We start from the raw sequence: 25,594 nt of genomic DNA, 5'->3' as shown, positions 1-25,594 counted from the left end.
TGGAGGTGAGGGGAGCTGGAGAAAGCTGCCATCCAGTTCCATACTGCTGGACTGATCGCATAGGACGACAGGGTCTGCTGTGTTAAGCCATGGGTTTAAGGGAAGTATCCCCGCAAAGCACCACCAGAGGCCTGACACCTACAAAGGGCACCCCAGTCCTGGAAGCCAGGCCCGGTGGCACAGCCAGGCACTCATCAGGCGAGTCTGGCAGTGCCCAGGCTGAGCGTGGCATGGCTGCCTGGTTGAGCTTGGTGCTGAGGGGATGGGACCCCCAGTCAGTGGCTGGGCTGAGGGGGTAGGACCCCCACAGCTGCTGAGGGACTGAAGCCCGCCCGCTTCGGGGCTGAGGGGAGGACAGAACCCCGGCGCTGAGGGCACCGAAGCCTGTCTGCTCCTATGCTGAGGGGAAGACTGGCCGCGGGGGTGAGGGGACCGCAGCCCACCCGCTCCGGGGCTTGAGGGGAGGACAGGCCTCGGGGTTGAGGTGACAGGCCCGCCCGCTCCGAGGCGGAGGGGAGGACTGGCCCCGGGGCTGACGGGATGAACCGCCGGGGCTGAGGGGACCCCAGCCCTTCCGCTGCGGGCCTGAGGAGAGGCCGGGCCGCGGGTGCTGAGGGGCCGCGGGCCCGCGGGCAAGGCCCGCCCCGCTGTCGGCCCCGCCCCGCTGTCGGCCCCGCCCCGCGGGAGGGGAGGTCCCGCCGGGAGCTGCCGCCACCGCCCCGCCCCGTTTCCGGTGTCATGGCGGCCGGAGCGCGGCGGAGGCCGGCGCCGGGGCGGGCGGCGGTGGCGCGGCAGCGGCGGGGCAGCGGGAGCGGCGGGGGGGCGATGTGAGGCGGGGCGGCGCCATGTCGGGGTGCGTGTGGGGCGCGGCGCCGCTGCTGGAGGCGCTGGGCCGGCTGTGGGAGGTACAGGCGCCGCTGGGCAGCGGCTCCTCGGCCTCCGTCTACCGGGTGCGCTGCTGCGGGGACCCGCGGGCCCCCCCCGGTGCCGTCAAGGAGTTCGTGCCGCCCCCGCCGCGGCCCGGCCCGGCTCGCCGCCCCGGGGCCCGCCCGCCCGCCGCCGACTGCGCGGAGTACGGCTTCCGCAAGGAGCGCGCCGCGCTCGAGCACCTCCGCGGGCACCGCAACATCGGTAACGGCACCGCGGCCGCCGCGGGGTCCCCCCAGGGCCAGGCGGCGCCCCCACCCCCCAGCAGGGAGGGGAGCCCCCAGACCCTTTGGGAATGCGCGTTCCCTCGCCCCCAGGCAGAGCCCCGCTGGCAGGGCTCGGTCCGCAGCCCGGTGCGCCCCTCCCCGCCCTCCCCGGATCCCCAGCCCGGTGCGCCCCCCCTCCCTCCCCGGCCCCCCAGCCCGGTGTCCGGCCCCCCCACGGCCCCCCAGCCCGGTGCACTACCCCCACCCACCCTCCCAGGACCCTCGGCCCAGTGCATTCCCCCTCCCCAGCCCCCCAGCCCGGTGTCTGTCCCCCCCCACGGACCCCCAGCCCGGTGTCCATCCTCATGTCCCCCCCAGGGACCCCCAGCCCGGTGCACCTCCCAAGCTTGGCACCCCTAGGTGGGCAGGTTTGATGGCCCTGTGCCCAGACACGCCGAAGCAGTGTCCCTGCAGTGGGTGCTTCCTGGTACCCCCTGCCCCGGGGCAGGCTCCTGGGTATCCCCCACCCCTTCCCTGGGCTGGGGGCCTGTAGGTGACGTCCCTGGGGTGGGCAGGAGCAGGAGATGGTGTCACCCTTTGGGCTGGCAGAGTAGGTGGCCACAGGCAGGGCACCCCAAAGTCCCTTTTTGGGCATGGCTGGCTGAGCTGCCCCAGCAAGAGCTGTGCTACCTGCTAGCCCCCCTGCTAGCCCCCCTGCTAGCCCCCCAACTGTGGCAGGAGCCCCTGGTCTGCCGTGTGGGTGGGAATGAGCCTGTGGGGGGAGGAAGCCTGTGTGTCAGAGGCGGCTGCTGGAAGCCCCCAGGTTCACCTGCTTCTCTTTGGGTTTCTTTGTCGGTGCGACAGGGTTTTTAATGCTTTTTAATACCTAGACACCCAGACAGAGTTCAGGTTCCCACTGTGCTAGGTCTGTCACAGGAGGAGACTGACACATCCCAAGAAGGGTGGTATTACCTCTGTTTTACCTACTGGGACCTGCTTATCCATGTCCCAGAGATTGTCCTGAGCGGGAGCACCCATCCCTGTCGCTTTCGCAGAGCCTGGCAGGGTGCTGTGAGACCAGCCTGTCCTCCAAAGCCCGTAGGGGTGACATGGCTGGTTTTCCCTTGCCGCTTGCCTGTGGTATCTGGTTCTCCATCTCTGAACATCACACCTTGTAAAACAGATGAGCTGCCTCCTGCAGCTTTTGTGGTCTTCTGGGCAGTAGTGGAGAGTGGTGGAACATGATGACAGTGTAATTGCTTGTTACTGATGCCTGTCACTGTGTCTCACCATAGTGACACTGTATGGCGTGTTCACCAACCACTACTCTGCAAATGGCCCGTCTCGCTGTCTCCTGCTGGAGCTGCTGGACATCAGCGTGTCTGAGCTGCTGCTGCACTCCAGCAACCAGGGCTGCTCCATGTGGATGATCCAACACTGCGCCCGAGATGTTCTCGAAGCCCTGGCTTTCCTGCACCACAAAGGCTACGTGCATGCAGACCTCAAGCCACGCAACATCCTGTGGAGTGCAGAGGAGGAGTGCTTTAAGCTCATTGACTTTGGACTTAGCTTCAAAGAAGGGAATCAGGTTTGGAACATGCTGCTCTCAAAGCAGTTGTCTGTGTTGGTTTGTGTGAGTCTGTGATGCTTTCAGCTCATGAGCGTAGCAGTTGACGTGACCTGATGAGAGCAGTAGCTGAGCTGGTGCAGAGGGTTTCCTGGAAAAGGCTAAAATGTTGTCTGACCCCAGAAACAGGAGCTCGTGTTCCCATTCTCTGTCTGTTTCTGTTTCTCTGGTTTCTGTTGACGTCTTAACCTTTGCATTACACATGACAACGAATTCCAAAGTTAATGATGCACTGATGAAAGCGATGTCTCAGCTTCCTGGAAAGTTTGCTAGTTTTCATGTGGTCAGATGAGTGGGAACACCCAGATCTGTGGAATGTCCTTTTATCATCCCTTATCGTATGTAGTCATAATCCAGGCTTCACCGTGAGCCTCCCCAATCAATTGCATTATCTCTGGCAGTGTCCTTATGCCTGTCTTTACTTTCATCCTATCTTCAGCAGCTTCCCTGTTTCAGGAAGTCTTAATATTTCTTTCCCATGTTACTGTGTTGATGAAAGCCCATACTGTGGTTGTGGGTGGGCAGGGTCCACTCTTTACTGATGTGAACAGATCTCTGCCTGTCCTGCTCTGCTTTTCCCATTTGTTGGGCTTTCACTCCCTCTTCATGCTGTCACTTTTTTGTTTTGGTTGTACTGGGTTTTGTAGGTTTGTCCTTGCCCATTTTATTGTGTTCCGTGGCCTCTGATGAAAGTGGAGAGCCTCAGGAGGTTCTGCTGTAGGCTTGATAGGGTTTTTTTCACCCCTACCTCTCTCAGTAATGGCCCGTGAGGGGTATCAGTAAAGTTTTTCATCAGGTAACCTCTTAGCCCTTTAATCACTGGGTGATGGACAGTAAGTCTAGTAAACAGGCTATGGTTTTTCTGTGCAGACGCTGTCCTGGCTTGTCCCTATTCCATGCAGTCTTACTCATTTAGAGGCTTTAAATTCATATACTATTTTAACTGGTTTACCTGGTATTTGATGGTACAGCCCACTGATCTGTGACTATCAGAGGACTGTGTGGGTGACCTGTCTCTGAATTCTTTCATACAGGAGCTGGTTTTAATGTTTGTACTTCTTAACTCCTCCATGTTGTCTTCACTTCTCCCACGTTCTTGGCTGAATGCTGGTTTCTGCTGGTAATCTGTTGCTGTCTATCAGAAAAAAACATTCTCTTGGTGTCCTGTGTCTAATGCAGATTTTTTTTTTAATTCAGGTCTGTGTTCTGCTGCTTGCTCTGTAAGTTGCCTCATAATAGTTGATCAGGTGTTTTATTTGCTTCTGTGGTTCCTGCCAGTCTGCTTTCTTTGGGCTGATTTGCCCTTGCCTGTTCTCAAAAATATGCTGGCTATATGACTAACCTTCTGACCCTGCTCTGAATGTGCACTGGGTATCAGCTTCCCCTCGCTTTCCCACCCCTGCCTTGGGCAGCAGCATACACGCATGATTTCCTTGTCTGAGTCAAGACTATACTACTTTTATTTGTGATAGCTTTGCTGAGCTTATCCTTGCATAACTTTTCACATTGTTGCTGTGTAACAGATAATAGCTGTACATAGCACAAGGTCTCAGCCACTTATATCTCTCACAATTATTTAGATGGTAGGAGTGAAATTCCATCTTGCTGTTTTTGCTGGTGCCATTGACCACATTTTTTTCCCTATCTCTAAATGTTTTTTGGTGGGGCTGCTAAATTGCTGATTTTGCCATGCTGGAGGTTCTGCTCTTTGCTGATAGGAGGATGGGCTCTGATGGGTAATTTGTGTATCAATTTTTTTTAAGTTCATAAACCACTTTTGAGCTCTGTTGCCGGAAAATGTCTTCTGTAAACTCTGTTTTCAATCAGAAACTTAGATAACTTTGGTTTGAATATATTCCCCTGGTAAGAATTCCCAATCCTGCGCCTTGTTCAGGAGGTAGGCTTGCCTATTTCTCTGTCATTCCTTGAGTTGCATCAGTGTGTCTAAAATGAGCCCTCCCGTGTTAAAAAGGTGCAGCGTGCAGTTTGTCTTTGGACCCTTAGAAGACTTGGCTAGACAAAGCCACAGCTGGCTGATGGGGTATTGGCTGTGAGCAGGAGGCTGGACTGGAGACCTTCAGAGCAGCCCCTCCAGCCAGCACTTGTGTGGTTCTATAATTTCCTGTTTTCTTCTAAGGAGGCAGTGGGTGGGCATTTTATTTTACTCAGCCAGCCACAGCAGCTGGGCAGGTGTTGATTGCCGCAGCACTTCTGGCTGCAAGGGGAAGAAGGAAGAGATGCGTGGGAAGCATCTTTGATAATTTCCTTGTGAGAGCGTTAGGTGTCTGCTTCATTCTTTCAATGTTTTGTTCCAGAGAATGTCAGTACTTGAATAATGGCAGCTGTTACTGATCCCCACTCTTCAGACCGGGTTGTTTGTGCTCTCATGCAGCCAATGTGAGAGCGTGTTGTGGGTGTCCGAGACTTATCCTGAAACTTCTAGCATCTTCTGTGCTTATGAGAGTTAATGGGCCAGTCTGCAGTGACATCCAGCCTCTTCCTCCCAGCAGTGCTGTCTTTCAGAGTGATCAGATGTTAGTGGAGTGCCTGCTGTTTTGCTGGGAGATGTTTTCCAGTCAGTCTGGGTTTTTTTTCCTCATCAGCACAGCAGTATAGCGAGTTGAACTGCCTGCCTAACATGACTGTCTGTACAACGCTTTCTGTCAATGTAGCGGTAGTATTTTGGTGATCTGTTTGGAAGGATGTCTGTGGACTGATTTAAGGATAGAGTGGAGAACCTGGATCTGGAAGATTAATGTTTTCTGTGTGTTTCATCTTCCATAGGATGTGAAATATATTCAGACAGACGGGTATCGGGCTCCAGAGGCAGAACTGCAGAACTGCCTGGCACAGGCAGGGCTCCAGAGCGAGACGGAGTGTACCTCTGCTGTGGATCTGTGGAGTCTGGGAATTGTTTTACTGGAAATGTTCTCAGGAATGAAACTGAAACATACAGTCCAATCTCAGGAATGGAAGGTGAGTGAGAGCTGCTGCAGGCATTCTTGCTTGCATCGAACAAGTCCTCCTGCTTCTTGTTCATAACCTGGATTTGTGAGCTAGCACCTGGCAACTAGAGAGTGTTTTCAGGATGTTCCTCTAATCCTGTTGCCTGGAGAATTAAGGTTCCAGAGCCATAAAGACCCGCCTGCCCTGTGGGTCTGGCATGTCTGAAGGCTGCCTGTGTTCAGGTTACTGAAAGCTAAGGGATCCGGGAGTCTGTGTTTGGAGCCTGTGTCTTGCCAGAGTTTGGGAGGCGAGTTGCGCTGGCTGTAGTGTGGCACAGAAGCAAGAATGAAATGTATGGCTGATGGCTGCCAGCTAGTTCAGCAGCACAATGACAGAGGAATTATTTGCTGGTTTTAGTCTAATAGTAGCTCCGATTTAGGGATCTTCTTGTAAGTCTGTATCCTGAGAAAACAAGGGGAAGGCTCTGTGCTGCAAGCCTAGAGCCTGACTCTGTCCTTCGTTCTGTATGAAACAATATTGTTTTGTGTTCCCCTTCCCAGTAAGTATCCTTTCACCATCATGACATCCACAGTAGCAGCAAATTTGGCTGTGCCTAGAAATTTCCAGCTTTTGCACAGGGAAACGGGGAAAAACTTTGTCTGCTTTGGGCCTGCTGGTTTAACATGTGAGGCTTGAGCACTGGGGATCTCTCACAAAATGCCACAGTACCAGAGCCCTCTGCATGCAGTCCAGAAGATGGTGGGATGTTGCAAGCTTTGCGTTGGTGATTTTTTTTTTTTTTCCTCCCTAAGCACTGTTTCTTTTTCGTTCCAGACAAACAGTTCTGCCATCATTGATCGCATATTTGCCAGTGAAGGGGTGGTTAATTCAGCCATTCCAGCTTATCACCTCAGAGACCTTATCAAAAGGTATCTTATAATATTTACTGTTGCTTAAAGATGTGCTCTGTGAAGTCTTATACTTTGCTCTTGGTAACTTAGAGCCCACACCTAACACTTTTTTTTTTGTTGTTGTTTTTTTAAATCTCCCTCTGCTGTGCTAGTAACAAGTGCAAGCATTAGCGGAGATGCTTCAGCTCCTCTGATTTTGGCACAGTTTGGAATAAGCACATAAAGAATATCAGTCATTGTATTAATTACTTGCTCTTTCAGTGTTTTGCATTTCCTGCCAATGAGGTTGTATTTGGAGAAGACTGCAGACTTTGATGCTTTAGGGGAGTGTTGTCAGAAATGAGGGGAGCAGACAGACACTGCTGCTCCTCCACCACTGTCAAGATTCAAATGCACTTGTGCACTCCCTACTGAGAGGTCTGCTGTGGGGATTGTTTTTGCTGTCCTGTGACTCTGCTCTGAGGCTACAGAGTGATTGAGGACACAACTTGGCAGAAATAATATCAGGAGCTTCTAGTAAAGCCGAGTAGGGGATGTTCTCAGGCAAGCCCTGGGCTATTACCTGCTTTGAATCCCATTTATGGAAAGATGTGGGAGCTCCTTGGAGTGTGATTTCTTTCCTGAGTCTGCATGTGTGCCTGAGACATGGGCTGAATGGCTCGGGGACGTGGAGCTGGAACGTGCCATGTTCCTTGTGAACTTGTAAATGACTTCCATCATCTGGTGCTGAGAGACATCGAGAAGGATGCCCTACTGTACCATGTACCCAAAATGCTTTCAGGGAATCGTTCTGGTGTGCTTTAGCTGTGAATTGGAAGACATGCTTCTCCCTCTTCTCTTTGTACCATAAGCACCCCAAAGACAGGGTATTCCTCTGTACTGGCTTCCAACCCGAGTTGAATTTGTTGATGCGGGAATGTCACGTGCAAGGTCATAAAGGTGTCTTCTCTTCCAGCATGCTTCATTGTGACCAAGGAAAGCGAGCCTCCGCTGAGAAGGCTTTATGCAGCCCGTTCTTCAGCATTCCCTTTGGTAAGCTGTGCATGTCAACCGTGCTCACGGCTTTCTCAGCATGTACTGGAAGCAGGGCCGAGTGCAGTTAAATTGTGGTGGTTCTGGTTTTGGCCTGGTTGCTGCTCCTTTGCTCTTTGCTGGCGCTTGCCAGCCCTCTGTGGTACTACAGCAGGCGGGTCGGAGCAATGCCTGTACTCTCAGTGCTGCCCTGCCCCTCTTGCTCTGTGAGCTGTCGCTTTTTCCTTGGTTGGACTCCCATTAAATTCTGCCCAGATCCAACTGACCAAGAGTGTATCAGCAGCGCCATTCGTGAAAGGACAAAAATAACTAAGGTATCTACCTAGTACTGTGACCGTGAAGGTGCTTTTGAAGAGTGCGGTGCTATTTGTGGCAAGTGGATGGTTTTTCTTAAGACAGGCGTTTCCCAGTTCAGAAGCCAGGAATGTGAGTGACTAGGGTGGTGGGAGCATCTGCTCCTGCCTCCTCTGCTCAGGTCCAGTAGTCCCACTGTGTTCCTGTGGTGCGAGCCTGTTTTTGCAGTGACTGGCCTGCCTCCTCTGGTGCCTGTGTGGCAGGTCATGGATAGATGTCAGTGTTGTTTTCACTGGCACTTTCTCTTCAATTTAATAAAATGGTGATGTTTTCCCAGGACCAGCCCCATGTGGGTTGCAGGCTGTCAGCAAAAGATGGGCTGTGTTTAGGCCCATATCCGTGTTTTCTGTTCCAAAAGCAACACGGTAGCATTCTCCAGAGCTTGCCTGCTTTCAAGAACACCAGCAAAGAGCTCTGCATCCAGTTTTTCTGCAGCATAAATTAATGCTTCAGGCATCCAGCTTCTGGCTAGGCTAGCATTTTCCCTTGGATCTAGCCCTGCTTTTTTTGAGCTGCTTGGTGTACCTTGCAGTGAAGGTTGTATATTGCCTGTTGAGGTCATGTCAAGATACTGGAGTTCCTCTGTATTAGGCAAAGGTAATAACAAACTCGCTCCTGTATTCAGGCTTCTCTTGCATCTCAGAAACTGGGACTGTTGTAATCAAAGCCACTTTCTGTGGCTGAACCTTGCAGCCAGTATTGCTTTAGAGCAGCGGGAATAGTATTTTGGCAGTACTTTCTGGTCTAGTTTTAACACAGGCCTCTGACTGTACCTGGGAAGGTGCTTCTGTGGTTAGCACTACGAGTTTATGTAACAGCTTCAGTTTTCCGTAGTTCTCTTTGCTGGTTCTCTGCTTTGCCAAACTTGTACATACACTTGTCTGCACAAAGAAGCATTTACTGTTGCTTTCCTGGGAAGTCAGAAAACGATCTGTCGTTGCCTTTCACTTGGACACGGTTTTTCTGTTGAGAGCAAAGACAGCTGAGAATGGCTTTCCTTGCCATTTACAGCCAAGTTTTGACTTTCAAGTTCATCAACTTCTTTCCTGAGCTGCCTGCAGGCTCTGTTGTCAGAGTGGTTGGTATCACCTGGCACTTTGAAGAGGACCAGAAGGGCTGGGCAGAAAGTACCTCCTAAGGTGGAAGGGTATTGCAAGAAATGCAGTTGTCACTTGGTTACGGGAAGGCCAGATGGCTCTGAGTCCTAGGAGTTGGTTTGTTTCCCTGTCTGAAAAAGAGATGTGAAATGGACAGACTGACTTGAACAAAAGGGGCAACATACAAGACCGAGGCAACACTTAAATATTTTTAATATTCCTTTCATTCCCATTTCCATCTGATGTTGTCTCTTGGTTGCCAACAGTCCGGTGGAGGAATGGTCCCAGAGGTTTGCTTGGAGCTGGAGCATGCCTGGTTATCTGAATGCAGCACCTTTCTTCAAAGGGCTGTCCCACAGTCCTGTCTGGGCGTCGTCTAGACTGATAAGGTGTTTCATACTCTAAGCTTTTCATAAGGACTCTTCCATGTCAGGCAGGAGGAGATTTATAGTGTGTGTGCTTGTCTGTCATCTCCTCTTGCACTATGATATCAATGCCTTCAGTCTGTGCCTAGCAGAGATGTCTGCTCCCTCATTTGTATTGTGTGCTTAGCTTGGAAAAGTATTTCCAAGGAAATAATGGCCCACTATGTTTGTAAACATAGTCAGAAGGCTCAGATGGGAGAACTGGAGCCGTTTCTTCCCTTTTCTCTCCCCTCTCTCACTGTCAAGTGGGGGAACTGTGAGATACTGCTATTGTGTTTGGCTACTGTAGCTGCCAATACAAACAAAACGTTAACACTCTCCAAGCACTGCAAGTTGGGCTCCCAGGTCTTAAATTCCTGACTGGCCTGCCAGTTCTTTTCAGGAATGTGTCTGTGGAAAAGTGGTACTGTCCCTGCTGTTTTGAGTTTCTAGAGGACTGAGTGTCCTCTCAGACGTGACTCCCATAATTTGGCTTCAGTCTGGCCACCTTGGCTGTTTCTTTATTCCACGCTAGCATCTCTGCTACACTGTTCCAGGCCATCCTGGAGCTGCTTGTTTTCTAGAGCCATGTGCTCTGTGGCGGCGGGCTGTATTTCTGCTCCTGTAAAGCTGTTGACAGGATCACTGTTCACCCACCTTGCGGCCACCTTCTTGTGGCTATGCCTCATTCTACAGCACTGCATTGTTTAAGTAACTAAGTAGTTTTCCCCATTTCTCTTGCAAGATTGCACCGGTGGTCTTCAAAACAGCGCATTGCAGTTGGATTTTGAAGGGGGAATGGTTTACATGGGGTTTAGGGAAGAACTGAAAGATACCCTAGAAAATGCCGAGGCTTGTGCCTTAGTAGAGCTTAAGAATTGGAGTTGCAGAAGCTGGCCAGCCTGTTTTCAGCTTGTCTCGGAGCAGTAGCAGGAGAGGCAAGTTGCAGAGTAGTTCTTTCATCTCGTGTCTCTGTATATACAGGGCAGTTTGTTTAACTAGCATAGCGTTTAAGGTCACATCAGTTTCTGAACCTGAGCTAAGCAGACGTAACTCTATTCTTAATTTCTGCTAGCTTTGTAATTTTAAAAGCAATTTCAGGTGCTGGCCTCAGTATAATTGCAGAGTGCGCTGAACCCTTTGGAAGAGCGTCTCAGTGCACAAGTGAAGAGAAGTTGGAAATGGGGCACACAGGTGGTAGTGGAGAGAAAGCAGAACTACTGCAAAGAGCAGTAAGTGCTTGTGTATGATAGTGTATATTGAGTCATCTTCCTGTTTTCTTGCTCCTTTGGGTTTTGATTTCTATTCTCTAATTCTTTGTGTTTCAAACAGCTCCCCATATCGAAGATTTGGTAATGCTCCCCACGCCTGTGCTGAGGCTGCTAAATGTTCTAAGTGACGCTTCTCTGCAGTGTGAAGAAGAATATGAAGGTTGGTGCAAGCCATGCAATTTCAATATAGCAGTGTCATCTTACAGACTGTTTTGTTTGGCTTTGGGGATGTGAGAGCAAGCAGGAGGGCAATTAATAGGCTCAGGAACAGCAAACAAAGAGCTGCTCAGCTGAGATTCGATACCAGTGGGTCAACTATACCAACAGAGAATAGACTAAGAGATTGAAACAGAAAGCAGAGCTTGTAGCGAGTTCTTGATGGATCCCAGATTTTATAAAAAAAAAAATAAATTAAAAAAAAGTTTTTTTTCTCCTTTGGTTAAATGCCAACAGACCTCATAATGCGTTCGTGGCTGTGAGCTTCCACTGGACATGTACAGGACTGTGGAGCCCAGTAGCAGAGATCCTTAAAAATTTGCTAATGAACTTACCCAATATCTCAGCAGAGAACTGAAGTACCTCATTGGAGTTCTTAAACTGTAGCAAAAACTATGCATGGTAGGTGGCAAGGCATGTCAGTGGAATTTGCATTTTTGCTTGCTCTCAGATCCACGTGAGTGGCAAAAGCTAGAGAGCTCTGGGGATATGAGTTTAAGAGACTGGGTTCTGCTCATACAAAGAAGGGTTTGTGGCAGCCACTTTAGTTCCCCTCCTCCAAGCACCATAACAAAAAGAAAAAAAAAAAGCACTCACAGATCCCAGATGTTTTAGCTAGTGGAAGGCCAGACTTTGTGTGCAAGGAAAAGCACTGTCCATGTGCTCCAGAGCGTGCCGTTGGGGATTCACTGCCTGCCGGTCTGTGCTCTGAGCCTTGGTTCAGACACTTGTCTCATTATGCAGCTGTTAAGCAGTGTCACCTTCTGCCCTGGCACGTCTTGATTGTTTATTTCAAATTGAAAGGAAAAGGCTATATGTTGACTGAGTGTTCTTGATGTGTTCATCTGGCCTTTGTTTGTTTCTTGGCTCATTCTCATTTGCAAAACGCAAGACAACCAGCTCTTTCCTTTGTCAGATATCCTGGAAGACATAAGGGAGGAGTGTCAGAAATATGGACCAGTGGTTTCCTTGCTTATTCCAAAGGAGAATCCTGGTAAAGGCCAAGTAAGTGAATTAAGAGGCTGTGTATTCCCACATACACTCCATGTGCTGCAGGACTGCCTCTCAGCTCCTGAAAATCTCCTGGCTGATGACAGTGCTAAAAATAGCTGGTTATCTTGAAGGATGGCACAGGTTCCTTCCCCGTTATGTAAGGCTGCCTAACCTGGGAGGTGCCCAGACAGCTTCAGCAGGGGAGCCGGGATATGGGCAGGATGAGGAGAAGCCAAGGGGTGGGAGAAGATGTAGAGCAGCATCATACTTTGTCCCACCTTACCGAGCACGCTCCCTTTAGAAATGAGGAGCAAGAGATGAAATTCCAGTTCAGAGATGCAGCTCCTTCCTTTTTAGCTGTACTGCTGTGGGCTCAACCAAGGGTAGAGGGGAAAAATTTGTTCAGGAACAGTTTCCCCGGTTGCATGGGTGGGAGGGAGCGAGTGGCATGCTGCACTGGAAGTCCTGTTTCTCCTCTCTCTTTTTTCAGGTCTTTGTTGAATATGCAAATGCTGGTGATTCCAAAGCTGCCCAAAAAATGCTGACTGGAAAGATTTTTGATGGCAAGTTTGTTGTGGCTACGTTTTACCCACTGAGTGCCTATAAGAGAGGATATCTGTACCAAAACTTGCTGTAGGCAGTAGCAACAATCAGGAGAGTTGTCTTGCTCCTCTTCCTCACGTGTTTTACAGTTGAATGTACAAAAGAGCTTCCTAGCCCTGCTTCAGAGTCATCTGTGAAGGAGAGATGCAAAGGACTTTAACTGGGCTTTGAAACCTTTACTGCTGCTTTGTGATGTGCAGAGGAGGCTGGGATGGCTTTCAGCGTGTGCTTGTGTGTATGTTGTGCTTGCTCGTTTACATCGGGTGTGTGGCTTTGCCCCGGCGGGCGCTCGGGTGGCAGGAGTGGTGACTGTGGGAGCCTGGGAGGCCAAGCAGATCTTGGCAAGCCCTTGTAAGTGGTTGAAGTGAGGCCATTGAAAGTCTTGGCCTTAGCACTTGACTTTGCTCTGAGGAGAGGATTTCTTTAAGATTTCCTATCCCTGTAACATGTGCTCTTCTCCAGTGTGGGGGAGGAGGAGGAAGGCTTACCTGCTTTTTGTTGATATCTCTAATAAATAAACAAGCAGAAGCACCATCCTTTCTAAACCAAACCAGGAGGACTTTTGAGTCTTCACATCACACAGAGCAGAGGGAGGTGGTGAAATCGGATCTGCTGAGCCTACAGTGTTACCCTGTCGCTGCCTCATGACCCGAGAGGAGCCATCCATCCAGCCTGGCCCACGTGGCGTGCTGGGCTTAGGCAGCGAGGTGTGGGTGACGCTGCGGTGAGCTGAACTTGCTTGTATGCCTGGGGTGGGCAGGGGCTGCTGGTGTATACGTGTGGTCAGAGCAGTGCAGCCTCAGTCCCAACAGACCTGTAAGCACTTTGTAGCCTGAGGTGATATATGAAAACCCTGTTGTGTGGAGTCATCTTTCTAGCTTATACCCTGTGCTGGCACTGATGCTCCCTAGCTCTGGTGCCAAATCATCTGTAATACGTAAGCGTCCTTAGGTGGTATTTTTGGAAAAGAGTGCTACAGCACACAGTATTCTTTGTATCTCAGCAGGACTCCTGCCCTGCAAGTCTTGTAAGAAAGAACAAATATTTGTCCGTCAAAGGTCCCACGCTTGGCTTTTCTGTGTTGTGCATTTTGGTTTTGCATTAACCCATTAGACTTGTAGGTTAGAAGCACTGACACTTTTGGTCCTTCGTAGGTTACATAAAGGGCCTGAGGCAATCTGAGATCCTGTATGGAAAGGGCTCTGTCAGTAATCAGACTTAACCGGTCAGGAGAAGGTCGTTCCGGGTTATCAGGGACAACAGCCACATGCTTTGGGGGGAAAAAATCCCTGGGCGAGCAGCATGGCTGCTCCCCCCAGAGCATGCTCTCTGCTGCTGTGGCTTCAGTGCACAGGTGGGAGCTGCCGTCTGGGGCAGGCGGTGGCTTTTTCCCAGGGGGGTGCAAACCCGTGCACCCAGCGGACCCTCTCCCTGCAGAGGGGGCACTTTGCTCCTGGCAAGTGCAGTGTGAAACAGCCCTCCTTAGAGGGGCACCAGCATATCCTGGCTCATGGCCCTGGTGCAGTTTTTGTGAGGAGGAGAGCCCTCGTGAATTCTTTTCTCCAGCTGAAACACTTGCAGGCAGCTGCCTGAACCATCTCTGATCTTCCCTGGAATAATACCTGAATTACCTTACAGTTTACTTTTTGCGTCTTGCTGATGCTGGACTTGCTGGAATCCTGCACTTCAAAGTTCCACTTGAAATTTTTTTGCCCTGTGCACGTGTGTGCGGTATGTCAGGAGATCCGATGTCTGTAGCATTTCAGGAGCTTGAGTTCCTCCCTGTGCTGGTGTGTAGTCCTGTCTGCTGTGGCCCTTCCCAAACTCTCCCAGAAAGGACCAATCTCTCTGAATTTTTCTCTTGCCTTTGAGGTGGTAGGTTTTCCAGGGAGGGGAGTGGGGAAATCCCACAATGAGTTTTAAGGTGTGATCTGCCCATCAGACTTTTTCTGGGAATTATGCTACTTTGGTGTACATAGCTGTGAAGCAGCTTTGCATAGATGGAGTGAGTGATTCATTGCTTTTAATGTAACTGTCCTTGCAGTGAAGCACCTTTAGTGTCTGGGAGGAATTGGATGATTAACTGGGTGAAGGTTTCTCCTATGTGAGGAGGAGTGTTAAAAGCACTCCAAGCATTGGTAGGTGTTGACTGACCTCCTCAATTCTGGGTTTTTGCTTTCCCTGGTGGGCTGAGCCATGGGTGAAAGCAGTTTGGCCCAAAATTCACGTGTTGGATGCCATTGTGTCAGCAGCGTTGAGCTGGCTGCGTGTGTGCCTGTCAGCTGGCAGAAGCAGACTGAGAGCTCCAGCCCCGCTGAGTGCCAGCCCATGTGGGGACATGGGGAGCTCCCCCGTGTGTGGGGCGTGAGGTCTGTCGCCTACAGAGGTACCAGGGCAGGGAGATGCTGGGCTGCAGGTGCAGAACTTCAGTGCATTTAAGTTCTCACATGTGTTTGTCTGGGGCTGTGAGCTGCTCTGTCATCTTTCGAGCACATCTTTTTCAGTCAGAACTATGCTTTGAACTTGCAACTAAAGATGAAGAGCCGTGCCAGGATTAATCTTTAGAGAGGAGCTACAACCTGTTCCTGCAACATGGTAGAGCTGTTCTACCAGATTTTGGCTAGGGTTTTGTTCAGCTGCTTTAAAGGAGCTAAATAAATCTTCAAGATGCAAACTCCTGCTACCAGATTTTCTCTCTGGATGCTCATTGTTCAGGCTTGAGCACTGAGCTGGGCAAAACCCCCAAAGCTGCTTTTTTTAATTATTCTTTTTAATTTTCCTCCTGGCAAGAGTTGGAAGATGCTGATCTCTGCCCTGTCACTGTACTCTGCCCCTGGCATCCCTCCGGAGGCTGTGGGGTACAAGGAGGTTTAGAAGCTCCTTGGAGCAGAAGCATTTTATCTTTATTCCTCATCCTCTACCTTCAAAGCCTTTTTCTGTCAAGCTGAAGCTCGCTTTAGTGTCTCGGTGATCTGTTGGTGGCATGGCATAAGTTTCAGCCCTGCTAAAGCCTGTGAGTTTCTTAACTCTGTAGATTGTATCCGAAGTGTGTGTGGCGATTCAATCCAAGGTGTCTTGTCGTGGTGTGTGCCTGGGGGGCCTGGCTTTCCTCACCTCCAATGTACTGCCGGCTGGAGTTGCAGAAGCATTGATGCTTTCTACTCAGATGCTTGCTGGGTTTCTCACTCTGTGCTGCTGACACAATATAGCCCTTGGGGTAGCACCCACCTATGTCCTAGCTAGGCGACAGCTAAACGTAAAAACCCACAGGCTGCCTTTGAGGGAGAGCTCTGCTTGCAGTGGGGGGAAAGGGATGAAGGATGGAGCCTTTGGAGCCAGCTGGGGAGGGCTGCCTTGGTGGGATGCCAGGGCAGGATGCAGCCCTCCTCCCCCCACTGGAGCAGGCAGTCGAGGGGCTGTGTCCCCTGGGAGCGTGTGAGTGAACCAGGAAATGCGGTGCTCTGCTGTTCCTTGGTGGTGGGGTTTTGTAGCTGCTCTGACACAGAATGTCACCGCTCATTGAAGAGTAGCATCCTTCCTCTGCCACCAGCGTCTGCGCGGGAGCAGCGAGGGAGAAGGTTCTTTGCACTTCCACCGATTTATCATATGCAAGGAGGGTAAACTGGTTTTTAAATCACTGGCCGAAGCACAAGTTAGCTCCAATCTTAGTTGTATTCCTCGTTTTCTCACTGCTCTCCAGCCTCCGAAGCTGGCAGCCTGAGCACCATGGTGCCCCCAGGTTGTACCCCGCGAGGGGCTCGGTGCTCCCACAGCCCCGTGCGCCCCCTCGGTCCCTGTCAGCTGTTGTACCCCGCACGCAGCGTTGCTGAGCAGATGTGTGCTTGATACAGGTAATTAATAAACGATGCTTCAGTACGAAGCGGTTGTCCGGCGTGACTTTCTGGGACACCGCCGCCACAGGAGGCCTGTCACCCCGTGCCGGGCCGGCCGGGCGACGGGGCCGTGACCCAGCCACGGCGGTGCTGGCGCCTTATGCTCAGTGGCTGAAAATTCCGGTGGGGGCCGGGCCGGGTCCCCTCGTGCCCCGCCGTGTCCCCCGGGCTCCGCTGGCCGGCGCCACCCGCGCGCTCCCTGCGCTCGCCATGGCGTAACGGTTTCCGAAATGATGTCACCGGAGGGAGCGCGGGCTGGGTCGGGCGGCGCCCCCGGGCCTTGCACAACTTCCCGCAGCCGGGCGGGCGTGGGCCGAGGCGGGCGGGGTTCTGGCTGCAGCCCACGCGGGTTTTACCCCATGCTCCCCTAAGGAAGGCACAGCGGAGCCGCGCTGGGGTTGGCCCGGGCACGGCTGCCCGTGGGGCTCCTGTGCAGAGCCCCCGCCTGCCCCGCTGGGGGGAGGTTCCCCCTCCTGCGGCGCGAAGGGGTGCTGCCCGTCCGCCCCGGGGGGGTCCCGCAGCGCCGCGTCACGCGTGGGCCGGGAGGGCGGGGCCGTTACGGGAAGGGCCGCTCCCGCCCCGCCCGCACGGAGGGACCCGGGCCGGCGCGCTGACGTGGCAGCCGTTACCATAGCACCCGCGGGGGGCACGCGCGCCCCTCCGCCACCACCGCTCCGATTGGCGGCGCCGCTGGGGAAGGGGGCGGGCTGCCACGCGCTCCTTCCCTCCACGCCCATTGGGTGAGCGGCGGGCACGCGTCGCGCGGGGTGCACCCGCCGCGGTGACATTGCACCCCGCAGCCAATGAGGGAGCGGGACGTACCGCCGCCGCTTGCTATTGGCGGCCCCGCGGCGGCGGGGGTCTATAAAAGGGCGGCGGGGGGGGCGCGGCGGCCCCGTGGCGGCGGGCGGGATGGAGGCGGTAGAGGACCCCGCGGGCGAGGCGCTGCGGCAGCGGCTGGCGGCAGGCGGGCAGGACCATGTCCTGCGCTTCTGGCCCGAGCTGGGCGACGCGGCCCGCCGGGCGCTGGCGGCGGAGCTGCGCGACATGGACGTGGTCGAGATCAACCGCTTCTTCCGCCGCGCCCGCGGGAACGGCGGTACCGGCGGGGCGGCGGCGGGGCTGGACGCGCGGATGGAGCCGGTGCCGCGGGACGTGCTGGGCAGCGCCTATCGCGACCGCGGGCTGGTGCCGGGCTGGGAGAGCCGCGGTAGGTGCGGGGGGCCGGCGGGGCCCGGCGCGGCGCGGTGCCGGCGCGGCGGGCCCCACGCGTGTGTGCTCTCCCGGGCGCAGGGCTGGCGGAGATCGCGGGGAGTCGCGTGGCCGCGCTGCTGCTGGCCGGCGGGCAGGGCACCCGCCTCGGCGTCCCCTACCCCAAGGGCATGTGCGACGTGGGGCTGCCCTCCCGCAAGACCCTCTTCCATCTCCAGGCCCAGCGCCTGCGGCGGCTGCAGCAGCTGGCGGAGGAGCAGCACGGCACCCCCTGCCACATCCCCTGGTGAGCGCCCTGCCCTGCGCCCCCGGGTGGCCTCGGTGGGGCCAGCCTCGTGGGGTGGCCTTGGTGGGTCACAGGGATGCTAGCCCCCTTGGTGTCAGCAGCCCACAGGCTGGTGGCAGCCCGGTTGGTGTCCATAGCCCGCAGGTCGGTGCTAACCCCTTTGGCAGTCCGAGGGCCCGTGGGTCAGTGCTGACCCTGTTGGTGTCCGTAGCCCGTGGCGTGGTGCCAGCCCAGTGGGTGTCAGTAGCCCACCGGTCAGTGCTCGGCAGCCTGAAGGCCTGGGGTTCAGTGCTGACCCCCGTGGTGTTTGTAGCCCATGGGCTGGTGCTAGCTCTGCTGATGCCAGTAGCCCACGGGTCGGTGGCAGCCCGAGGGCCTGTGGGTCAGTGCTGACCCCCTTGGTGTTAGTAGCCCGTGGGTCATTTCCAGCCTCCTTGGCAGCCTGAGGGCCCATAAGTCGATGCACACCCTCTTGCCTGCTCAAGTCCTGAGGTGCAGTAGGGTTGTGGAGGTGAGTGTTTGAAGGAGGGGTGAAACCCCTCGTTGGCTTGCCAAAGAGGTGGGACCGCACCAGGTCAGATCATTCTGAATGCTCGGGCAAGGGGGAAGAAGCCTGCCATGGGTGTTGTGGCTGGGGCTGTTTGCCATGTTTGGGCTGAGGGGTGTGAGACCCTGCCTCTCCTCACTGCTCATCATCTCTCTCCTGCGCTGTGACAGGTACATCATGACAAGTGGCCGGACTATGGAGTCCACCAAGGAGTTCTTCCTGAAGCATCGCTATTTTGGCTTGAAGAAGGAAAACATTATCTTCTTCCAGCAGGGCATGCTGCCTGCCCTGGGGTTTGATGGGAAGATCCTGCTGGAGGAGAAGGGCAAGATTGCTATGGCACCAGGTTGGTGGCCAGGAGGAACTGGCGGGAGGGGTGCATGGGGTGAGACACAGTGTTGAGAACAAGCTTTTGGAGCCTGCATAGGGCAGCCTTACAGCGTGATGTGGCCCATGGGTGACACAGGCTGGGAGGTGTCCATCTTGGTGGGGGGAGGACCAGGGTGGGGTATGGCTGGGCTGGTGACCCTCCACCCTGGCTCCATGGGGAAGGAAGATGGGTGTGGGTGGTTGACAGGACAGCTGAGTGTTGCTGCTGCATCCCCAGTGTCTTGTTCCCTTTACAGATGGCAACGGGGGCCTGTATCGTGCCCTGGGGGCACACGGCATCGTGGATGACATGGAGCGGAGGGGCGTGCAGAGCGTCCACGTCTACTGCGTGGACAACATCCTGGTGAAGGTGGCTGACCCCAGGTTCATCGGGTTCTGTTTGGAGAAGGGAGCAGACTGTGGGGCCAAGGTATGGTTTCCAGGGAAGGCAGGCACCACTTCCCTAACTCCTCATCCTTTCTTTGCCAGCTTGCTGCAGTCAGGAGGGATTGCTAAGCACCAGAAGCTTGCTGGTGGATTAGCATGTGCTGCCAGAGTCCCACCTGCCCCTCAGGTCTGGCATCCCAGGGGATGCAGGTCATCACTGACCCCTGCCTGGCACTGCCCCTTCCCTCCCTTGGGAACGTGGCACTGACAACCCTAGGGCTCACAGGTTCCCTAGTCCCTGGGCCCAAGAGCTGCCAGGGAGCCCTGGATGCTGGGTGGCTGTGGGGAGCGGCAGGAATCCGGGCTGCCTGTGCAAGCTGCCAGCTGTCCCCAGCCGTGACGTCCTGGGCACTGGACCAGGACAGGGTGGGTGCAGCTGACTGCTGACGCTGAGCTCAGCCCCGTGTCTCCCGGGTAGGACGTTACACACCCAGAGCTTTATTTAAGGGCTGGATTAACAGCCAAAGGGGCTGAGTGATTGTGTTTGCGTTGGGCTTGGCTCTGACAAACAAATGAGAAGGCTTGCTGGCCTTGGAAGGTTTCTGAGTGAGCTGGGAAAGGGAAAGCAGTTCCTCCTCCTGGCCTGAGCGAGAGAAGGAGAAAATAAACCTTAGCAGGCAGAAAGGAGAAAGTCCTGTGGCCCTGCTGTGGTGGCAGTGACGAGTAGGGATTTGCTGAGGGGGTCCCATGCCCAGAGGGAGGTGTGTAGGATGCGAGGAAGAGGAGGGAGGTCAGGTGTAGGGTGATGGCACTGCTGAACCAGCAGCCTCCTGCCTGTGCGCTGCAAGCTGGCTGTTCGCAGGCGGGCTGGGTGCTAAAAATATCCATGCCCTCTGCCAGCCACGTGCGGGCTTGATGCCAGATCCTGCCCGCATGCTCTTGAGTATACCCGGCACCCTGTGACCCAGCCCTGCCATCTCACCCAGTTCTGGTCGCCAGCACCAAAAGCAGCTGGGAGGGGAGGGCTCCAGCATCCCTATCCCTGCACTTTCCTGTGCAGGCAAACACCGTTCTACAGGGGCTGCTAGATACAGGAATACATTTGAAGTGCAGGGCTTTGGAGATCTTTCCCCAACAGTGCTTCCCTTGGGCAGGTGGTGGAGAAGACCAACCCCACAGAGCCGGTTGGCGTGGTGTGCCGAGTGGATGGTGTCTACCAGGTGGTGGAGTACAGTGAGATCTCCCTGGTCACTGCCCAGAAACGGGGCCCAGACGGACGGCTGCTCTTCAATGCAGGCAACATCGCCAATCACTACTTCACCACTGCCTTCCTGAAAGATATAGTCAAGTAAGGGCCTGCTGGGGTGCTGGAGGAGGAGCGCTGGTGCTGAGCCGAGCTGGCTGCCCCAGCCACCTGTGCCTTGCTTTCTGCTGGTTGAGCTCCAGCTGTTTGCAGCTGTGCTGGGGTGAGGCCTGTGGGGCTCTGGTCCCTGGCCCCAGCATGCACGGCCTGACCCCCAACTTCACGTGGTCCCTTCCTTCAGCTAAAGTTCCCCTTGGTCATTCCGCTGGTGCCAGAGTGCAGGCCCGTGGGGCTGTCCTCTCCTGGCTGCCATGGGGATGAACAGCCCCTGCCTCGGGGCGGGGGGGGGGTTGGGGGCCAGGGCAGAGCAGCCATCCTGCTGCAGCAGTGTCTGAGCCGGGGAGGCTGGAAATGTGCCTTGCTTGGGTGACCGACACCTCTTCCTTGGCCCATTGCAGCACTTACGAACCGCAGCTGCAGCACCATGTAGCAGAGAAGAAGATCCCACATGTGGACATCGCTACAGGGCAGCTGATCCAACCGGAGAAGCCCAATGGGATCAAGATGGAAAAGTTTGTCTTTGACATCTTCCAGTTTTCCAAGTATGTTCTTTTCTCTCTGTGGGGAGCAGGCTGCTGGCTTTTCCTCGGGCAGCTTGGAGACCCTCTGGGGGGGTGCCGGGGTTGTGCTCAGGCAATGGGACAGGATCCCAGCTCCCGTGCTGTTTGACAGCAGTGGATGATTGTGCTCTGAGATGAGCAGGGACGTGAACAGCAGGAGGGACAGGTGCTTCCTGACCTTGGGAGAAGCCAAAGTGACAGGGAGCAGCCGTGTTTCCCAAACCTGAACCTCCTGTGCCCTGTTTCCCCTCCCCCACCAGGAAGTTTGTGGTGTACGAGGTGCTGCGTGAGGATGAGTTTTCTCCTCTGAAGAATGCAGACAGCCAGAACGGCAAGGACAACCCCACCACAGCCCGACACGCCTTGATGTCCCTGCACCACTGCTGGGTTCTCAATGCAGGGGGGCACTTTGTGGATGAAAATGGCACGCGCATCCCTGCCATTCCTCGGTGAGTTGCTGCTCCCAGCACTCCTGCATCCTTTCTGGGCCGGATATAAAGCACCGGGCAGTCCCCTGAAACCAGTGCTCCTGAAACCAGCGTTGCTGGAGTGACCAGCTCTAGGTCCCTTCTCCCAGGTGGTCTGTGGGGTAGAGCTGGGTGCGGGCCGGGTGGTGGCTGCTGGAGGGATGCTGGCTCAGTCAGCAGGAGCTTTCCTTCTTGATTGAATGCCTTTGAACCAAATCATGCCGATCTCTACTGCATAGCCAAGGTTGCTTGTGCAAGAATGAGGTGGCTTTCTAAAGCCCAAGTGTGCCAGCAGACCCCTGCAGCAGCCAGGCTGGGGTTGCAGCATCACTCAACCCAGAGACCTCCCGCCACCCCTGTTTGGAGAACAGCAAACCCCAGACTTTGTTTTTTCCCCACCCTTGCTAACCCTTGTTTATTCCCATGTAGCGTCACAAACGGAAGGTCAGATGCCACCCCAGCAGATGTCAATGACAAGTAACTATACCGTGCAGCGTGTATGGTGGCGGGGCTGTGCTTAGGCACTAACGGGCTGTAGGTGAAGCAGCGTGCCAGGCTGCAGTTGCCGCGATGGGTGCGTGCTGGTGAGCAGGTGCCCGTAGTGACTAACGGGGCTGGGGGCTGCATGCTGGGGGTGGGGCATGTCTCACTACAGGACCCTGCGGCTGCCGCTTCTCACGGTGGCGGGCGGTAGGCAGCGTCTGCTCCCTCCTTGGCTCCTTTCCGCAGAAGTGGGGATAACTGGAAGGGGCTTGTGCTGCTGGTACAAATGCAGGGCAGTGGGCTGTCTGCGCGCAGCCCTGAAGGCAGGATGCTGTTGGGAAACACGCTGGCGTGTCCCTTCAGTTACGCTCCGCTGTGCGTCACACCGTGGCGTAGCACAGCGCGGGCTGATCCCAGCCGGTCCCTAGCTGGAGGTGGCTGCCATCTCCCGGTGTCCGCCAGGCATCCGGGCAGATGGAAACGGGATTAAAAACACAAAGTAAACAGCAAGCGGGCTTTGATGTAGCATGTGCAAATCTCAGTGTGGGCGGCCAGCTGTGCTTTGTGTGACTTCAGCTCTTGAGTTTTGAAGATCCAGACTGTGACACCAGGGAAAGCCCCTGGCTCAGCACTCAAAAGTTTACAGAAGTAAATGGGAAAGTTGACAGAAACGTTAAAGCAACTTCTGTAATAGCAGCGTGTTCTTCTGCAGGTGCAGGGCACATAGAGCTGGTGAGTGTAAAATGACTTGCAGAGCAAGCTAGCCCGTTGCCTTCCCTTTTTTCAGGAGAAGTTGTACTTTCTGGTGGGATACACCTGGGGTCTTTGTTTTTAGTTCAAGGCTCCAAATGATTTAAGGCTTATTACTAGGCCATCACACTAGTTACAGTGTAGGATAAAGGAGGCACTTTATCCTACACATCTGTCAATGCCAGTTAACGGCAATTTTTTTTTTTTTTTTTTTTTTCAAAAAAATATCTGGAAATTAATCCAGCTCTAAGGCAAACACAAGTGCAAGGGCTGGGTTAGGATGGGTGAGTTATATTTACTCGCAGATGGAACAGGAGGGGGCTGAGTGAGTGCGTGGCGGCAATGACGTTGTCACAGGTGACATGCTGCAGTGGCGAGAGGGTGTGAAGGGATACCCTGGGGTGCTGCTGTGGTTCCTCATCGGCTCCGCATGGCTGCACTCCCTGGGGCCAGGCTTATGTGCCGGCTGGATCCAGGGAGCATCCTCAGGATCCTACAAAGGCTTCTGGCAGCAGGAGTGCGGTTAGGGACCCCCGCAGACCCTGCCCAGCAGTGCTGCTGCGGCTGTTCTCGGGGGCAGGCAGAGCTGGTGTGGGTCTGCTGTTGTCCTCGCCAGCTCTGGCTTGCGTGCAGAAAGGAGGAGCTGAGACAATTGATCTGAAAGGCAAAGGCAGGAGGAGCAGGCAGTGCCGCAGGGAGTATTCCTGAGCAAGCAGACAGGCTTACCCTGTGTCCTCAGGTTGTGCTTTAAACAAAGAGTATATTTAAAAAAAAGACCTGTTGTGACAAGCCAAACGGGAAGGTGCTGTGAGTGCATCTTTCATCATGCCAAGGGTGCAAGAGGAGGAGGAGGAAGGGGTGACTGGCTTGCATGCAGCATCAAGTACAGCAGGGCGGTGGTCCAGGCCAGGGGCATAGGTGCTGCTGTAGTTGCCTACACGGAAAGGCATGTAGATCCTCATTAAAGCCGCATCTAAAACTCTTCTCTTTCAGTCGCTGCTGGTACCTAAACTTTAGCTTGCGCCTCTGTGGAAGCCACGCAAGGCTTGACTAACTCAGGGCAGCTCTGCACTGGCGGGGTCTTTGTGGGCCGGCAGCCACCGGTGCCCCAGACAGCCGCTGACCCCCGCACTGGCATCTGTGAGACCTCTGGGCACCACCCGTGTCCCTGGTGGGATGTAGCTAACCCTCCTGCCCTTTTTTTATCATTCTCTGCAGCTTGAAGGATGCAAATGACCTGCCAATCCAGTGTGAAATTTCTCCCCTTGTCTCCTATGGAGGAGAAGTGAGTACTGGCTCTCCAGAGCTCGGGTGCCCTTGCAGATTAACCAGCGGGGTGGGGGGCTGGCAGGGCACACACATGAGCCCTGGCCGGGGAGGGGGTGTAAGCCACAAAAGCATGACATGAATTCACTGTGGAGCTTTTTGAGGCAGTGTCCCCTAAGCTGCTGGCACAGGAGGGGACCAGAGCCACCTGTGAGGAGGTCAGCAGAGCAGATGACATGTGGTGTGTTCCTCAAGAGCTGCCTTGTCCTCCCTTAGGGTCTGGAAAAATACGTGAAGGACCGAGAGTTTCGTGCACCTTTGATTATCGATGAGGATGGGATCCACGAGCTGGTGAAGAATGGGATGTAGTGGCAGCATGGTGCCCAAGCCAGGCTGCCCGTCCCACTGCTGGGCTGCGAGTTCAGACACATGAAGGTTTTTGGCTGTTACTGATAGGGGCTGGTCCTGCTTGCTCTGGCCCTGTGCAGAGGAGGATGTAACCCACTTGGTTCTTGCCATGTTGTACGCTTCTATTTATATGTTAATTTAAAACCCAAACACTTTATGGATTCTCCTGCCACAAAGCACAGCTATGGTGCTGCTTTTTGTGCTCTAGGCTGTGGGCATTTGTTTTTAAACATGTATATAGTAATAGTCATTGTACATGCAGAGGATTTTTATGGTACGGGGCTGGGGTTAATCTTGAATTTTTATTTTTCTCAAATCTACATGACTATTTTTTTTATTAGGGTCCTTGTCATTGCCCATGTCCTCCCTTTTGGTCATCCTTTTTATGTTGCACAACTGGAAGCACCCGATTAAACTCGTGAGTCCCTCCTGTCTGTCATCTGGTGGCGTTTTAGTGATGGTGGCTTTCTGCAGAGGCTCTGCTGCTAGAACAGAGGGCTGGCTGTGTCACACCAAGTGCCCCACTCTGCCCAGCATAGCAGGGTTTGCTGCGGGGGGGCTGCAGGCAGCTCCTCTGGCCTGTGACACTCATTTGGGGCATTGCCACAGGAAGCGGAAGGCTGCATTTCCCTCTTGAGTTTCAGCAAATGGTGGCGAGCCCTGAGCAGGTAGGAACAGGCAGGTGTGCTGTGCTGCGCTGCCACAGTGCTTGGGATGAACCCAGCCTGGCACGGTGCCCTCCGGCTGTGCTGCGTGCCCACTGCTTTTCCAAGGAGGGCTCCTGCTGGAGCCCAGATCCCCACAGTGGGGTGTCCTATGCCCTTGGGCAGAGCAGCTCTGCTGCCTCCCCTTCAGCTTGCCGGGGGAGATGGTGCTCAGCCAGCTCCTCTCCTCCTCCCAAGCCCCACCACAGCCTCTACTGGGGGGGTGGGGGCACAGCCACCCACTGTACTGCAGCTGCCTGGGGGGGATTTTCCCTTGCAGGGCTGGGACTGGGGCCCAAACTGCTCCCCTGG

The 25,594-nt window shown here is 54.4% G+C and overlaps 2 protein-coding genes across 3 annotated transcripts; both read left to right on the top strand.

Annotated features, from left to right (window-relative positions):
• The first annotated feature begins 787 nt into the window (after nt 1-787).
• UHMK1 (U2AF homology motif kinase 1) lies at nt 788-16,467 on the top strand. The gene is made up of 8 exons (XM_037404148.1): nt 788-1,131; nt 2,429-2,721; nt 5,545-5,736; nt 6,541-6,635; nt 7,573-7,649; nt 10,837-10,935; nt 11,908-11,996; nt 12,475-16,467. The coding sequence occupies exons 1-8, from the start codon at nt 846-848 to the stop codon at nt 12,619-12,621; spliced, it is 1,278 nt and encodes a 425-aa protein (XP_037260045.1). The 5' UTR covers nt 788-845; the 3' UTR covers nt 12,622-16,467.
• A 904-nt stretch (nt 16,468-17,371) lies between these two features.
• On the top strand, nt 17,372-25,012 carry UAP1 (UDP-N-acetylglucosamine pyrophosphorylase 1). 2 transcript variants are annotated; one of them, XM_037404618.1, is made up of 10 exons: nt 17,372-17,690; nt 17,774-17,978; nt 18,696-18,871; nt 19,152-19,324; nt 20,436-20,629; nt 21,043-21,186; nt 21,465-21,653; nt 22,101-22,148; nt 24,123-24,189; nt 24,447-25,012. In XM_037404618.1, exons 1-10 carry the CDS (start codon nt 17,393-17,395, stop codon nt 24,537-24,539), a joined length of 1,587 nt encoding a protein of 528 aa, XP_037260515.1. In that variant the 5' UTR covers nt 17,372-17,392; the 3' UTR covers nt 24,540-25,012. The 2 variants fall into 2 exon arrangements, with proteins under 2 accessions (XP_037260515.1, XP_037260516.1); XM_037404619.1 differs by lacking the exon at nt 22,101-22,148.
• Nucleotides 25,013-25,594: the final 582 nt, after the last annotated feature.

The sequence above is a fragment of the Falco rusticolus genome, chromosome 11 (assembly GCF_015220075.1).
Source record: "Falco rusticolus isolate bFalRus1 chromosome 11, bFalRus1.pri, whole genome shotgun sequence".
In the NCBI taxonomy this organism is placed as follows: Eukaryota; Metazoa; Chordata; class Aves; order Falconiformes; family Falconidae; genus Falco; species Falco rusticolus.
Note: the sequence above shows the minus strand (reverse complement) of the source record. Positions and strands in the feature narration are given on the sequence as shown.